This window comes from Grus americana, chromosome 2 (genome assembly GCF_028858705.1).
Source record: "Grus americana isolate bGruAme1 chromosome 2, bGruAme1.mat, whole genome shotgun sequence".
NCBI classification, from domain to species: domain Eukaryota; kingdom Metazoa; phylum Chordata; class Aves; order Gruiformes; family Gruidae; genus Grus; species Grus americana.
Window position 1 is genome coordinate 50,159,228 of NC_072853.1, and position 17,662 is coordinate 50,176,889.

At 42.3% G+C, this 17,662-nt stretch overlaps 1 protein-coding gene across 3 annotated transcripts; it reads left to right on the forward strand.

Moving 5' to 3' along the window:
* The first annotated feature begins 1,696 nt into the window (after positions 1–1,696).
* On the forward strand, positions 1,697–15,540 carry AQP4 (aquaporin 4). 3 transcript variants are annotated; one of them, XM_054817544.1, is made up of 5 exons: positions 1,697–1,909; positions 6,242–6,656; positions 7,567–7,731; positions 8,074–8,154; positions 10,786–15,540. In XM_054817544.1, exons 1-5 carry the CDS (start codon positions 1,845–1,847, stop codon positions 11,062–11,064), a joined length of 1,005 nt encoding a protein of 334 aa, XP_054673519.1. In that variant the 5' UTR covers positions 1,697–1,844; the 3' UTR covers positions 11,065–15,540. The 3 variants fall into 3 exon arrangements, with proteins under 3 accessions (XP_054673519.1, XP_054673520.1, XP_054673521.1); XM_054817545.1 differs by having other exon boundaries at positions 1,752–2,089; XM_054817546.1 differs by having other exon boundaries at positions 1,835–1,909; positions 6,246–6,656.
* The last annotated feature ends 2,122 nt before the right edge of the window (positions 15,541–17,662 follow it).

The window sequence follows — 17,662 nt, forward strand, 5'->3', positions numbered from 1 at the left end:
GGCACCAAAAAGCAAGTGTGTTGTCAGGGCAAAGCTATGAAAGCAAACTCAGCCCTGATTTCAAACAGCCAGCTCCAAAACTGGAAAGAAATTTGAGGTTTGTATGGATGCCTTTTGTTGCTTTTGGAATAACAGAGGAAAGGATTTGTATGACAGAAGTAGTCGTGGCATAAAAGGCTGAAATAATCAGATAATGACTTCGCCAAATGCAGGTGCAAAAAGATGTGGCACATTCAAGCCACATTAAGGGAAGCCACGGGTGTTTGAAACAGAACACTAAAAAGCTGTTTGTACAGTAATTCCTGACAGAGGGGAAAAAGGGAATAGGGGTAAAAACCCCTTTATACAGAGGAATAACCTAACTGAAATCCTTTCACTGTGAGAAACTCCTCCTGCAGCCTTGACAGAATAAGTTTATCTGTGAGTATATGAAGCATGCGATGGGCTTATGTGTCAATAAAACAGTGTTAGGACTTGAAGTTTCTAGAATCACTGTGGCAGGCTGTGGAGGGCATAGATTGAAAAACCAAACACACCAAACGAAAGAGCAGAGCTGTGTAATGATGACTGCACCCCCTCTTGACTAAGCTCAAGACCTAAGCAAATGAAGCAAAGCTTGAAAACAAGGCAGGCAAACATCCAGCCAGCTGTTCTTTTGCCATCAAATTGTGAATGTCTGTTGCTATCCTTTATGACATGGCTTTAGGGGAAAAGCAGGCGAACGTGAGAGAAACACCTACATTTGTACTTTATGATCACCTGCATTTACCATAAACTGTGATCGGTAAGTACTTAACACACGGGCATGACTTTTTTTATTGCTGTGTGTACAATTTTTTCCAGGGCATCCTGAATTGATAGTGTTATACATTACACTTGCTTTTCGCTGGTGTAAATTTTTGCCTACAGTCTCCTAGCAGAAACTAAGAGAGGACTTTCTGTCCATGGTTTCCATGCCCAAAGTAGTTCTTCAGATCTTGCACTGTTTTCTAATGGTCAGAGGGATTATCTGGTACAGATATCTGGTCCCCATACAGGCTGGCTGATCATCATGCCAAACTTTGATTCTTTCTCTGTTGCTGCATGGATGGATGGCAGTAGATGGAGTTTCCCTGTGCGTGCTATTTTAACCTCATTTAACACTTGAACGTGTCCCTTAAAACATTTTCTATATAACTTATCCACAGATTCTTTTACTGCCTGCAAAGGTCTAAGCCACTGAAGAAAGGGATTTTCTAGATACTTTGTTCCATTTTCACCCCTGTCTTCTTCAAACATTCTATAACGAAATAATTGTATCTGGAAACTTAGGCAACTTTGGGTTTTGCTTATTACATGAAGGGCTGTTTTTTCATTGGACAGTTTTCATGCTGAAATACAGCATGAAAATTAGACTATGATGCTGTCGATCAAATTCAGATGGTCCCCACCTTGAGAAGAACCTGTATACAGTGAATTAGCTCAACAGCATCATGGTCTAATTTCAACAGTTCTTTTCAGTGGCTTCCACTGGCTTTCCACACCAGGCAAAACTGTTGAATTTAGTAACTTCCAACAAATAAAACCCCTTTGCCTCTTTTATAATCAGTAGAGTTCTAGTAAGGTACTAATGGGCATTTCAGATGGATAAAGCTCCCTGGCTGCAGAGTTGCTTAGACTGTTTTTTTTCTTCTTTCTTTCAATACAGTGCATGGCAGAGAAGAAACTGAGAAACCTTGGAGTCCTTCCCCGTGCTGTGCAGCCCCCGCTGCAGAAGCACAGCGAGTTCGCTTCGGCCGCAGCTCCTTCTTTTAACAAGCAGCCGCGAACCCCCTGAATTAATCTGCATATTCACATGATCGCAAATGACCGGCAGCCGGTGCTCCGGCGGCACTTTCTCAAGTACCCTTCGCCCCGCACGGAGCAGCAGGTAGGGGATCGCGGCTGGGCAGCGCGGCGCTGGCCGGCCGCATGGTTGGGAGCCGTGCCACCCCCCCGCCCCGCGCCCCGAGCCCACCCCGCCGAGCGCCGCTCACCCCCCGCCCGCGCTGCCGCGGCTCCGCGCCCGCCGGGGAGGCATGAGCGACGGAGCGGCCGCTCCGCGCCGCGGGTGAGTGCGCGGCCCTCCGCGGGGCGCGGAGGGAGGGAGAGAGGGAGAGAAGGAGGGAGGGGGTGGCCCACCCAAAGCGAAGATGATTTTATGGGAAAACTTGGGGAAGAGGGGAGGGGAGAGCGATGCGGCTGCGGGAGGAGACCCCCCTCTCCGCGCCCGCGGGGAACCCCTGGTTGTCCGGCCCCGGGAGGAGTGCGCAGCAGGGTCGCCCTCGCTGCGCTGGCGGGGGGCTCGGGGGTGCGGGAGCTGCCTTTCCCCCGTGTTTTGCACCAAGGGATAGCTCCCAGGCGCCGAGCAGCCCCACCGTTCCCTCTCCCCGAAGGTACTATCGGAGCCTTTCAGTCGTCCTTGGGTTTTAACACTGGAGGTGCAATGGGGGGCAGAGGGTTGCAAACCTCCCTCCTTTTCCTAAAACTTTTTTTGCCACTTGTGGTCTCGCGACAGGGATGCATGTGCAGAACGCGCAGCTCCTGCACAGCCATACGGCTGCGGTACTGGGCTCCCATGCCTCCCCTTCCCACCTCCTGTAGATAGCCATGTCAGTCGCTCATTCAACATCACATTGGAAAATGAGGCAAAATGGTTAAAAGCAAGCCCTGCGATAGTGTATTTGTTTTGCAACAGCGGCCTGTCCCCCTTCTCCCCCCAAGCTGGCAAGCCGGTGCCTAACGTCCATTTGAGCTACCGCCGGCTGTGCCAGCACAGGTCGGGGAGTATGTGGGTTTGCTGCGGAGATGCAACTGTAAATAGCTGCCGCACGCACAAAACTTCTGTGCGACAGTGGTGTCATGTTGAGTGGCTGGCTGCAAGCCCAAGTCCGGGCTGTTTGCTCTGCTCCTTGAAGTGATATTAGTTAGAAGAGTTTTAAAAATACTGTTCAACTTCGGTACTGAAGCCTTTGTTATTATTTATAACATAAACATTATATGTTATGGCTTTGAAGCCATAATCATGTCTGCAGTCCTGATGGCAATGTGACCTGTAAAAACCCACCTTGCATCCTGTCAGACACAATCCACTGTTTAATCTTGTAGTCCAGACCAGAGAATTTCAAGTGTGACTGCATGTGAAATTAATGTGTGATCATAACATGTAAGTGTGTTTCTGTTTTTCTGCTGTGTTTTATATTTATCTAAGGCAACCATGAACAACAACTACTCCAAAAAAAATTGTTTTGCAACTTTGATGGCAAATCTTAGCTGCTGGAAATTCACATTTTGGCTTCAGACCGGCACAACCATCCATCACTCACTCTCTGTCTCATCTCAAACCTTTAAATTAACTGCATGCTGAAAAAAATAGTGGATGTTGGAGATGGTGTTGATTTCTAAGTTGCTGATAGCCTTTGCATTTAAGTGAAAACCTGGATTTGGGGCTCAAAGGCAGTATTAAGCTTTTATTAACATTCGTAGGGTTTTTTTGCTGTGGGGAAGAAAGGTGTGCCGTTCGAAAGAAAAATTTGGCCATGACAGCTGGGCATTTTGCTGGGTGTTGAAATCATAGAAAACCAGGCTGCTTCAGAAAAACATGTGTGCATTAAAAACAGATGTTTAGATCATTAACTATCAAAGTATGGCTGACAGTGTAGTTCTACCATTTTGATTTTTTTTCCATGTAGCATGCTGTTTTAGAAGAACAGAAACTTTCTTTATGTCGATGAGCAAGCTTCTGTGTTTCATTTATGCTTTTGACTTGCATGCAGCATTCTTGCATTTTCAGGGCTGTAAATAATATTGACTGAAGTGTTTGAGCATGGTCTCAGCTGGAGAAGCAGTATGAGATCTGGCCTTCATAAGTGGTGGCCTCCTTCTAGACAGGCCCATCAGCAGTTCAGTAGAAGGTGTGATCTTCAAGACCCTCCGTGTCTCTCTCTTGCACACGTGCATGCATGCGCACACACGCTCACTCTTAATGTGTTCTTCCAAGAAGTTCCACAACTAGAGGGAAGCTAACTGCATGATTTTGATACCAAATACAAACACCCCTTTCTGTCCACTTTTACAGGATGAAGGCATGTAATTAATTTGCAGATCTCACTATTCTCTGCATACAGAAAGACATGGTCAGGCACACTCGGGCAAAGAAGTCAGAAGTCGCCATACCCCTCTTTCCCATACTCCAAAAACCTAAATTCCCCTCATAGTGCCCTTGGTAGTTGGAAATTTTGCAGAAGTCCGGAATATAACACCAGGGCTTGCATTTTGCTTAGGGAAATCCAGGTTGCATCCCAACTGAGCTGAGGGTGAAAGGGTGAAATAGTGCTGCTTCCCTTGCCTGTGCATCCAGGTTTCTTTTCCATGGGCTTCAGGATATGCTTCATCCCTATATGAAATGTTCACCTGGTTCATTCCGTGGGAAAATGAGCTTTTTTCAGTATGGATATAGCACCTGTCTTAGGCCACTAAAATAAAGTATTAGTGAGGAAGTAGTAAGGGTGTCAGAGGTAAGCCTTTAGGTTTCAGTGGTAATCTGGGCACAGGGTTCAAAGGTAAGGATGACCAAATACCTGTGAGCTTCATCATTGGGGGAGGCAATGATTTTGGAGCCATTTGGAACAAAAGGTCTAGTCTAGGTAGTTGGTCATTAACTGTTAATATGAGATCTTACAAAAACATCTTTCTATTTGTCTCGAGTTTAACCCAAAATCAGATTTTGGGGTTATTTTTTTCTCTTTTGAGGTTCTGGCTTCAATTCTTCTCTAGCAGAGCAAGTCCCACTCAAGTCTCTCAGATCACTTCACAAGCACTTTACGACAGCCATTTTCAGGAGATAATGTAATTCTTGTTCTCATCTGAGAGTCTAGAGAACTGAGATAGAGTTCAAATGACCTATCCAAAATATACAGTAAATTAGCATAAGAAATGAGACAGGGAAACAAATTATTTGCTCCAGTCACAGGATTAAATTGCCTTTCCCTAACTCACTGCAACTGCTAAGAAATTCATGGGCCATTCCTCTTGCAATAACTTGAAAAGGGCAGACATGCTTTTTATGCTTCTTTCTGATGTAAGTGGTATTAAATATGCATTGTTGCTCAGTTACCTTAAATAACTGAGCATAAATTCATCCATCTTCCACTTGAAATTCTGTTCCCAAATGTAGCAGCTGAATATTCTTTGTTTTCTACTTTTTGAAGGGGTTGGATTTTTTTTTTGCTTTTGTTTTTAGAGAAGAATCTTGTTAGCATTCCTTAGAAACTCATTAAAATGCTTCCCTTTTGGCTCATTCTCCTAATTTATTAATACCACAAATAACTTTTCTTTGGTGACCCACTTTCATAGGTATCTGAACATCTAGCAAAATTGTAAGTCATCAGGAACACAGTGTAGACTAATAAATAGCATCTCCAGACAGAGGAAAATCAAGACACTTCTTCCTTTGCCACACAGAATTCTACACACAACACATACAGAAAATATTGCTCTATTCCACAGCTTACTTGGCACCTTTAGTCTAAAAGAAAGCACTTTATTGATTGCGTGAGTACTTTAAAGGTCAGAATTCAGGATTGCATCTATTCTCCTGGCTGAATTCAATTTTTACCTTACATTCACGGTGAAGAAACTGCTCGTTGCATAAATATAAATTGAAATATTGTTTTGTGTGAGTGTTCAAACAAATAGACTTTCTCTTACAGCTCCCAGGGCAACCTCCCAAGTCTACACTGTTATCAAAACCATTAGGGTTTGACTAATATATTGGTTTTTATTGAACTATCATACCTGCTTTGTGATAAGTATAGATTTGCTTAGAAAAAGAAGATAGTGATTTAATGAGTATGATGGTCAACAGGCCACTGGAAGTGGTAGGCTTTACAGACTCTAAGTGTAGAGGCTAGGTAGTGTAGAAGAATACACTTATTTTCACACTCACTTATTTCAAAAGGTAGAGAGGTTACTTTTTGTGAACTGAAGCTGTACAGACAGACTTATCACAAGGGGCGATTAATCACCTTTTGTCCTGCAGACGCTCAAACACTGTCCATGGGTTAAGGGCAGTCTGCCCAGAGAGTGCAGTCTGTGGTTGTCCCAGCCCAAGGATACTCAGCATTGCCGCCTTCTCTCTGAATTCTGCTGGATAGCGACCCCCTAACAGGAGAGCATAAGGCTTATTCAGTGACTTCTGATGAAGCTTTGTTTTCCTTTTCAGTAAGTGTGGACGTCTGTGTAAGTGTGAGAACATCATGGTGGCGTTTAAAGGAGTCTGGACTCAGCCCTTCTGGAAAGCCGTTTCGGCAGAATTTTTGGCCATGCTCATTTTTGTCCTCCTTAGCCTCGGCTCCACGATCAACTGGGGTGGAGCAGAGAAGCCCCTGCCTGTAGACATGGTCCTTATCTCCCTCTGCTTTGGACTCAGCATTGCAACCATGGTGCAGTGCTTTGGGCACATCAGCGGAGGCCACATTAATCCTGCTGTGACCGTGGCAATGGTCTGCACGAGGAAGATCAGCCTCGCCAAGTCAGTCTTCTACATTCTTGCCCAGTGCCTGGGAGCCATCGTGGGCGCAGGCATCCTTTACCTCGTCACACCACCAAGCGTGGTGGGAGGCCTGGGAGTCACTGCGGTAATCACTTCTCCTCCGGCTCTTGAACTAGACTAGCTTAGAGCCTGAGAAAATATAATCAGTGTCACGCAGAATAAGGAGAGCTCAAGTAGAGATTTTAAGAGCTTGCTGGTTTATTTACAACATCTAGACAGGGCTTAAAGCTCTCCTTATGATGGGTTTATGCAATGTAATATCTATAGCTGTTCTTTTTATAGAAGTTCTCTTTCCTAGAACTTCTCCAAATCTGATGACAGCAGGTAATGTTAATTTGCATACAAAATTTAAATAATATATGCGTGAAATGCCATTTTTATATGGGCTGGGGAGGGGGAAATTAATTCTATACCATTATGATGGGGATTGAAAAAACATCAATTTAAAATGACATACTTTTGAAACAGATTGTGGCTTAGATTTCAGCTTTGTTCTAAACTAATAAGGAATGCCATCAGTTAGCCCTGTTGCAGGACTTATTAAAAATGCACTTGAGCCGCACACTGCTTAATTTTTAATTGAAATTTAAATTAATTAAGTCAGGGCTAATTAATGAATTTATAATTGAATAGTAAATTACAGTGATCCCAAGAAAAAAAAATGGTGAAGGGGAAGTGCAGCATTTGCAAATCCCTGTGTAAAAATAAACTATACTTCTGCAGTCTAACTTTGAAGTTCTTGTTGGATGTTACTTTTAAGCCTTCTGTTCTCAGTCCAGCAGTAGTTTTCCATGGCTCTCAAAAAAAAAATTTTTTTTGAAAAAAGGGGAGAGGGAAAGTGTTGGGGGAACCCATATCTCTAAATTTCATTGTTATCTTTCACTGTGTACCATTTAGAAATACCTTTCATTGAAATACAATTAATGTATGTGGTGGCTTTCTGATTTATGAAATCACCTTTGTTTCATCTCCGGTGTTTCTTTCCCTTCTTCCAGGTACACAGGGATCTTTCCGCTGGCCATGGACTCCTGGTGGAGTTGATAATTACATTCCAGCTGGTTTTTACTATTTTTGCCAGCTGTGATTCAAAACGAAGTGATGTCACTGGTTCAGTAGCTTTAGCAATTGGATTTTCTGTTGCAATTGGACATTTATTTGCTGTAAGTTAATGGCTACTCTTTAAAAAATAAGCCCCTTTTGTCCCTTTATGACTATTTCAGAAGTAAATGGAAAGTTCTGTGACCTTTATAGCTGCTATAGCTATATAGCTGCTATATTCTTCATGGATCCACACCAAAACCCTTTGGAGTAGGAGGAGGGTCCCCTTGGACAGGGTGTTGCATCAGAGGTTTTGTTAATTTTGCGGTAAGACTTGGGAGAGTGACAATACTTGCTGTCAAGATCAGAAGCCATGCAAAAACAGGGTGTCCCCATAGTACAAGGACCAGCAGAAATGGAACCTTCAAGATTTAATAACAGGTAGCATTTTGTGTCTGTTTTAGATCAATTACACCGGTGCCAGTATGAACCCTGCTCGATCATTTGGACCTGCTGTCATCATGGGGAGATGGGAGAACCAATGGGTAACTCTGCTTTCATGCTTCCTTCACCGTAGTGACAAACAGCTATCAGGGTTTTTCATACATCATTTGCTGTTAGTTATCTATCCCAGTACGACCCATAGAGACCATCACTGAGGAAGGCAGGCACTGACCTGCCACAAACTTAGGTACAGTTATGCTCCTCACCTAGGACTGCGGTGCAGTATGCAGCACATTGGAATAGCGTCTTGCTATTTGGGGGCCGTTTTGTGGAGGTAGTAGCTGGGGTAGAAAGGAAATCATACAAAAAGGTAAAAATAAAAAAGCAATCCAGTGAGACCGAAAGAAGAATTGAACTGCTAGAAAGAAAAATCCTCCAAGGCAGATTCCAAACCCCCCAGTCACGCTGGTGAGAAGTTATGGAAGTAATTCTGTCGGCTTCACGTTTCACCTGGTTCTGCGGCAAACTGGGGCAGACGTATAAAATGAGAGCAGAGACCCTCTGTGATCTGGTTCCCTGGGGAGAACCTGCCTCCGCAAATGCCCGCAGTGAGAGATGAAGGGGTTGCAGTCTGGTCTTTGCAGACCAGACCAGATGTTACCTGCTTCAATTTGAAAGCGTCGGCTTAACTAGGAGTGTTTGCGCAGGAAACAATTTGATAAACGGATTGTGAATGATGCAGTCATTTTCCATAGCATCCCACTATTAAACTTATTAAAAACCAATTTGCATTTTATAAAGGAGAGATGGATTGCAGCTCAGCCTCACCTAATTAAAGACAGGGAAAGCACTTCTAGGGACAGTTTCAATGCTAACTGTAAGAGCTGCATATTGAGTGTATATAGGGATTTTCTTGATTTTTAAAGTATGAAGCCCACATTGCTCCCACTGCAGCTAATACCAGAAATGGCATTGTCTTCAGGCCCTAAGGCTCCAATTCTGCAAACACGATACCATGTGTAACTTTGTTCCCAAGAGTTACCCTATTGAGGCAGATTTACCCAGTTACCAGAGAATGGCTTGTTCATACGAAAAACTGCTGTAGTTTTTCACAAGATTAATTTTCCATACTCTGAGGGAGCCTGTAATTTATAACTAAAGCGGTAAACAATAAACGAATGTACCATGGAGAAACTTGTAGGAAAAGCCTAGCTACGGTCCTGGTCACTTGGAAGGATGGTGTCTTCTCCAGTGCAGTGACATTGGCATGCCATTGACAGAAGCCCGTGGGCTTCTGCACCTACTAATGTTACACAACTGCTGCCTGTCATGCTGAAATAGATAGGTACCCTACAAAGTTGTGTCTGTCAGTTGTATTTGCTTGCCCAAATTAGATAATCAGGTAGCTGCTTGTTGGTTTCTGCAGGATCAGAAGACAGATTTGGATTATTTTGGAAATGGGAGTCTGAAACAGTGAAGTAGAACTGTTCGTGTGTATGCTAGGAAAGGTTTTGTTTCCTTAAAAGTTTGTTGTCACCTTGGGTGAAAATGAGAAATCAGTTTTCTGCGTTATTGTTTATTTTGTGTGTCATCTTGCAGACACTCCATATGTGTTGTTTACAGCTGACAGTAAGTGACGAAAATTTAGAGGAGGGCTCTTGGAAAGAAATGGCTCAATAAAACTTGATAAAACTGTTTCTCTTCAAAGATGTGGGCCTGCTTCTCAGTCATCGTACCCCTGCTAGTTTAAAAGCAAAGCTATGACAGAGCAGCTGTACGTTGTATGTGACTACAGAGCTGTATTTGACAAGTCATACATGACTCCGACAGGATCTGTGGCCTTTTTTGTTTTTTCTCAAGAAGTGTTATAGCTATGGTTGATCTAACTAAGGATGATGAACCACCTGTACTTTTTTGTTATTGGACAAAGTTTAAAAAAGTAAGTTAAATCTCCCATAAAGAAGGGGGGGGGAAAGCTGCTTTCTATTAACAGAAGGTAGGGCAGCCAGAGAGGATGCCTGTGTGGCTGTCCATGGGAGATGTCCATAGCTTTGCTGCCGCTCAGCTGGTCTGCTTGAGAAGGTTGGTAACCAGACATACAGACTGAAATCTTTTTCAGGCATCGGGAAAGTAGTAACCGTACCTCACTGACATGTCAGTGTAGGTCTCTCTTCTTTGCTCTGTGGGCTCCACTGGCTGGCGACTTCCTAAACGCTGGCACAAGAGGAGTTTTTAGGGAACAGCTGCACCCACGGATGCGAGGTGGTTTTGATGACTGGACTCAAGGTGACTAGGGAGAATTTCTGAAGGGGTTGAAATACATGTGAGAGAGAGAGAGAGACTGGGAGCAGGCAGAAAAGAAAAAAAACCATGATAAAGGACTAATGCCGTTAACCACCTAAGAGACTGCCTTTTGACCAACTTCATACGTGATTTTTTAGAGCAGTCACTTAATTGCTGATCTCCAGGTCACCATCTGTGAAACCTATGGTAGTTACACTTCTCTGCCTAATAAACTGGTATGATGGCAGATTTCATCCCAGTTCATGAAAGCCAGGGAACTATGTGACCACACATTTCTGGAAAGCAGACTTGGTTTGAATGATTGGGCATGGGTATTTCGCAGAAAGTTTTCTGGGTGAAGTCTGTAGTGACATGCTTTTCTCTGAGACCCTGGCGTCTTTATTTGCTCTAGAGCTTAATGCCTGTCTTTTTTCCACCTCTTTTTGCAGGTATATTGGGTGGGACCAATAATAGGAGCAGTCCTTGCTGGTGCTCTTTATGAGTATGTCTATTGCCCAGATGTTGAACTCAAGCGCCGTTTTAAAGATGTCTTCAGTAAGGCTACCCAGCCATCCAAAGGGAAATACATTGAGGTGGATGATAACAGGAGCCACGTAGAGACCGATGACCTGATCCTGAAGCCTGGCATAGTTCATGTGATTGATATCGACAGGGGTGAGGACAAGAAGGGAAGAGATCCATCCAGCGAGGTGTTGTCTTCTGTATGACTAGCAAGAAGCACTGAAAGCAGAGAGCAGCCTGCTAACCTGTCCACAGATATCCTTCCACCTATTAAAGAAACAGATCTCCTCTAAACTGAGCATCTACCATTTCTTAACAGGTATGGTGCGGGCAGATGTGTGGTAGTGGTGTCATCAAACCATATGCCTGCTCAGTTGGAATATTAGGACTTTCCCCATCTATTATTCCAGATTAAGAGTTATTAATACTATTTTCCTTTCCTTCTTTCTGGAAAAATCCCAAAGTCAAAAAAATAGATGGAAGCATTCTTCTTTAATAAATCAGTCAATAATGAGATGAAGATAGAGATGTTTAACATTCAGATTGACAGTTAAGACGTATCAGGAAATGCCTATAGACATGAAGACCTACTTATCAGATTGTTCTTCTGACATTTAATTGGCTGTTGTCAGCTCCGATTAGAACATCTTATCCATTAAGCGTTCTCTGTGAGGTTCAGGGACAGCACCAACAGTATTTAAGAGTTTTATCCACAGTCAAGCAAAAGGATACTGTTTCCACTCATGTATGTCACTACTGCCTTGCAAACTACCTCTGAAAAAGTGATACTTTAATAGATTTTTAAAAAAAAAAAAATCAGCCCATCAAATTTCACTCATGTGATTTGCAGTATAAATATATTACCTTCATCCCTTCCCAGGAGTAAATACGCTGAAATTGAATGTTGAAGTCTACTGTAATAAAGCTGCAAAGCATTTGACTGTACTTCATGCTCCCTCTTGCCATTGTCTATCTGGTGAAACATTCTCCTGGGGTTTGACTATTGACCATTTAGTGTTAGCAGACTCTCAAGGTCATGCAAAGAATATAAAGGCTTTCCTGTTACTTAATAACTCAAATAAGAGATATCTGAAGAAAAGAAGGCATATCTGTTTTCAGTGCACTTGTTCAAATACACATTTCTGTGCTAATTTATGTAAACTAAAGGTTTAAATTACTTACCTGCTTTCTTACAAGATGGTTGGAGATATGGGGGTTTTAATTTATTAGTAATGTAGAGGGTTTTTAACTTTTAACTGTATTGAAACACTGATTGGGAAATATTTTTTTATAACTGATCATAAAAATATGACTGCTTCTGGTTTTTTGTTGTAACAGATGCCTAACTATTTGAACAGGATCCATGCTTGTTCCAGTGTTCATATAGTCTTAATTACATCTCCGGCAAAGGTCTCTTTATCTGTTGTTAGGAAAAGATGCAAGCACTTGCAGCATTTTTTAGGGGGAAAGGGACATGAAATATGTTTAGTAATCAGTCTTTCCTTTATAGAAGTACTTTGACAGACATAATCACCCCAGCAGAACATTTCTGTAAAGCTGTTGCTGACTTACTGCTTTTGTTTCTGATCAGTGGCTTTGAGTTTTACAATATGCAGCTGCAGAGCAGTGAGGAGCATGGTATTATTACTGTAATTGTAATTGTATAGTTTTTATTTTGAAATTGAAAAGCTACTCCTGCCTATTTAGCAATAAGAGGGGAAAAAAAGCATTAGTCCTGACTGTGGGCTGTAATAGCCTTGTCTGCTCTTTGACATACTCTACATGCGATCTTTATTACAGGGAATTAGATGTTTCTAATGAGATCATAAACCACTGCTACACTCAAATCTGTGCACTATGATCCAAAGGCAATTCTGCTATCCCAGCTCACAGCACTGCATAGTCCCAGCATGTCCTGCCGTACTCATTTCCCTAGTTTCACACTTTTCTGGTCTTAAACCATGTTAGAGTATCACGCAGGCTTCCTGCGTTGAGCATGAGATTCATGACTCCTCCGTGCATTTGCAGTTGGACCACGATCTCTTCCCTGCACGCCCCCAGGCACAGCATGTGGCATACATGGGCGCAGGACAGGGCTTCCTTGGGTGACCCAGCGACAGCCCCGCTCCCGACGTGTGAGCCCTCTCACCAGACACCGGCCCCATCCCATACCTGCTGCAGCATCACAGAAGCGGCTGCCTGTTGAGTCTCGTAAAATAGCTGGTAATTGTCCTTAGCAGTGCCTCAACACAGCGACAGCATCGCAGTTCAAGGGCATGAGCGTGGTTAGGGACCTGCAAGGGACAATGTCAAATCACAGATAAGAGCTCCTTCCCACCAAAAGGACTAAGTCTCCTGGGGAAGGGCAACACAGGTGTGGTGTTTAGACCCCTCAGATGGATAAATTCCATGATAGTCTCAGTGAGAAAGATCAAAACTTGAGGGGTTTTTTCTGTCTAGACATTTGTTCTGGCTTTTTTTCCCTTTCTTTCCCCCCTTCAAATTCTGTGTTTGTTAAAGGGATGCTTTGATTAAACCTTTTGCATGGCTTAAACAGGTAAAGAAAAGAGTAATACATATAGCACTGGTGGATTTTTAAACAAAGGTTTGCATTTTTGTATTTAAAGACACTCCTTAGAAGCTCTTAATTTGTGAATTTTGCATGGTACTGTGTTATTTAAATAAGAAGCTGTGATTTGTTTAATGCTTAAGGGTCCTTTATACAAACGGCTTGATACATATTTTCCTCAGCCAGCCTGATCCTGCTGCTGAGGTGAGCATAACGCAAGCGTAGCACCACCCTCCTCAGTTAGGAGGATTTTTTTTCTGGAAACAGTCTGTATTAATGAAGTGTGCAAAGACTCAGAACCAGTCCCAGCAGAACTCCTCACTGAAGTATTAGAGATAAGATACTGAGGATCCTGCAAAGATTAGGAGAAAGAAGGAAAGCTAAAATAGAGACCACTAAGACAGTAAAGGATGTTGCCATGCATTGGACGTTAGTAGGAAAGCAAGATATGGTAGGTCTGCTCCTGCTCCTGCAGAATGAGACACATGGATGAGTTTGTCATTGACTACAGTGGAAATAATCCTGAGCTTTTCTGGGCCCTGACGGCTTCTCTCATGAACTTCCCTGTGTTGCTTCCAAAATCAGAGTCCTTTAGCAAGATATTTAATTCTGGAAGGAGGTGCTTTCAACTTGAGGTTTATGACCTACCCTAAAGTAAGTCCTTAGGAGTGGCCTTCATCACAGATGGTTCTGCCCCACCGCAAGAGATCACCATTCATGTAAGGGAACGTCACTCTTCAGCATCCCTTAGGACTCGATTTAGCTTTGACCTGCAGGGATATGTGCTTCTCTAAGTTGTTTTGCAGTGGTATCATCGCTGTACAATAGTCACATTTGGTTAAATAATAGACTAGCATGACCTTTTTATGAATTGGAAATACTTTTGCCTTAGTATGATTTAAAAATACCTACTTTAATGCTGTTTGAGTGAGATTTCTGTTCTAAAGGCCTTCAACTGTAAATTGCACCTCATAACATAACTTGGTGTCTCCTTAAAGTATTTATTGGATGGGGTTGGACATGGTAAATGTCTTTTGTTTATGATGGTGAATGGATATCACAGGAAGTCTGCCGGGCATGTCATCATTCTGGGGTCCTAAAAAAACCATGGATGAGTCTCTCACTCCCCCATGATGGCACGATTGTTTCTAATGCTATATTTGCACTTTAACAAACACATTCAAAATACTTAATGACTGGATTTCAGAAAAGAAAGGATGGAAGCTAAGGGTGGTTACACTGAGGCATACAAATACCTTTTGGGTTGCATGAACTCTGAGGAGTTTATCAGCCAAATTCTAACTACTTTCAAGAAAAAAAAAAAAAAAAGAAACCCTGCAGCATTTGAATTGCCATCATAACCCTTCCTCTGTTGAAGTGTTTGGGAGCTGTATTTTTCATTCATTCAATGGAAGTAGGAGCAAGACTCATCTCATGCAGCGTTTAGCCTTGTCACATGTATTTGCGTATGAGCTTTTAAAAATCTGTTTCATTTCTGATTATTAGTAATTAGTATCTGTTTAGAAAGCTAGATGGCCTTCAGATTTCCACCTTTCTAGTGCTTGGTGGCAGAGCAGTTGCTGCTGTGCTCTGCAACATTTTATCTGCAGTCTGTGTAACATTCAGGAAATTATACTCCATCCAGTATTTTTGATCTAAATAAAATATGTGAGCATTTACATTGTGAACTTTTCTTTCCAAGCTGAGAAATGAAAACACCGTGCACAATTTTTTGTATCTCAAATCAACCTGTGTGTATCTGAGTTTCTCAAGGACTTACTAAATAGACAAGATGCAAATATAGACTGAACTATTTGTTACCCACTTACTTGATCTAAATCATACTGATGCAGTCTCTGTAATTTAGGACAAATGAGGTAAAGCAAACTATGTACATGGATTTTTCCACAAGACTGCTTATTGCTGAAATGCTTAGTCACCATGATATCAGAACTAATGTTATAGGACTTAAAATTTCCATATGTAACATTTGGAATAATCTACTGAAAAATACACTATAAAATAATACATGATTATCTGGTTCCAACTTGTATTCTACTGTATCTCACACTACTGTTGCAAATAAATTATCATCTGTTTAAAAAAAAAAAAAGGCATCATGTGGTCACTGGAAATGTTTAATGATTCTAAAGCTCAGGACTAAGACATAAGGAAAAAATCCCAATCCAGCCAATAAAACATGTCAAAGAGGGAGATGGAAGTATGTGCAACTGATAATGAATGATTTACTGTGAAAAAATATTCATCAGTGAAGAGAAGTGATTGTGAAAGAGGTTTAATATCTTTATAGAAACGAGCTAAACCAATTGGAGGAAAAATTATGCTGGTATATGTACATCACCTATTTTGCCAGATGCTTATAAAACTCATAGGATTAGTGGATCTGAAAAGCGATAGAAATGACACTGACACTGCAGAGTCCTTTGACTAAAGCATGGCTTGTGAGACCAAGCTCCCATGAGGAACTTCAGCAATGGAAATCAGGTCCTGTAGCAATTACATTTCTGGTTGTCTGGCTCCTTGCTTGGAATGCAAAGTTTAGCTCTTAAGACACATATGACATTCATGGACGTAAATTAGGATCCTGAAAATTATAATATGAAAACCCATCACCCATCTAATCAGCAGGAAGAGTTGAGAGGAGACTCACAACTGAAGCTGACCCCTTGCAGAGGTTTGGTTCTTGCCTCCAGCTTCTTCATAGCCAAGCTCCAGCGGCACATCTCAAGAGGCTTAAGGGGGTGTATGTGTGCGTGGCCTATACACACGTGATCTGCATCTTACTGAAACAGGTTCCCAAGGGAATTTAGGCAGAACTAATAAAATTATTTTGGGGACACAATCACGTAAAGCAGGAGCCAATTCAACATTTTGAGATACTCATCAAACAGGAATCTAGGTGTCTGGGTAATTAGAAAGACAAACAAGTTGTGATGCAGAGGTAAGATGAAGAAGGGTCCTGGGAAGAACAGGAAAGCAACGGTGCGGGCAAGGGAGATCTTTGTAGTGTACATCTTTCTTACCCAGTGGTTTCTGGCACTGTGGTATCACTTACAGGACAAAAACGTGGTCCCTGTTGTATGAGGACATGCATGTAGGCTTGTGGATCATATCTGAGCCATCGAATGGGAGAGGCTGAGCCATGCTGAGTGAGTGATGTCCTTACTCTAAGCTTCAGGGGCAACACCGGCTTCAGCAGCAACAACTGCAAACAGCAACTGTGGCTCAGTCATCTGCTTAAAAAGAGAACTTAGAGTGTAGATATTCCCAATATCAGCTTCCTTTTGAACCCTCCTTTGGCTTTAGACTCCTTTATCTGTTGCAGATTGTGGTGTGTTGCAAGTGTTATAAGCTGCTTTATTTATATCAGACTGATAACTGTTATCTTGGCTATTAATTTCTTTTGACCTTTCTTACTTCATTAGAAAAGCAATCCTTACAAGTACAAAGACTGTGGAATAATCTAGCTAAAAAAGCTATCACAAGGTCCTTTTGAAAGATGAAAGGAGCTTATATTATTTCTCTCACCTTGCCCTGTGTGATGGTGAGAGGCGGAGGCTGTCTGTGGGTGTGTGTGGCACACAGAGTTCCCAACTGCTCTTCTCCACTCACAGCAATGGCCTTCATAAAATGTTTTACCTCTACTTCTCTTTTGATATGAATCTTCATAAAAAGCTCTGGCATTCATAATATGTCTAAAAGTTTGTATTAATAGACTCTATATGTGCACACACCTGTGTGTGAAAGCTGCACAGAGATGCACAACTTTGCACAGGCTTTACTCCTTCCTAGTGGTGGACAACATCAGTGGGTAAAACCAGCTGCCATTTGAGATCGCTGCGTGCCCCACTGGGATCCTGATGGCTCCATCATTTATTTCCACTTATTTCTGAGCCATATGGCTTTCAGCTTGAAGAGGGGTCATGGCTGTCTCCTACTACCATGGAGCCAGTTGGGTTCTGCTGCTCTTCCTTTCAAGGTTCATTTGCCATAAGGCTTTTTCTTCCACACTTGAGCCATTTAAAAATTTATTACCTTAACCATTTTGGAACCTTCTAGCATGAGAAATATTTTACTATTATCCCACTCTACCTCAGGGTTACCTCCATGTATTCTGTGGGGATTAGAATCATAGAATCATAGAATCACAGAATGGTTAGGGTTGGAAGGGACCTCAAAGATCATCTAGTTCCAACCCCCCTGCTGCAGGCAGG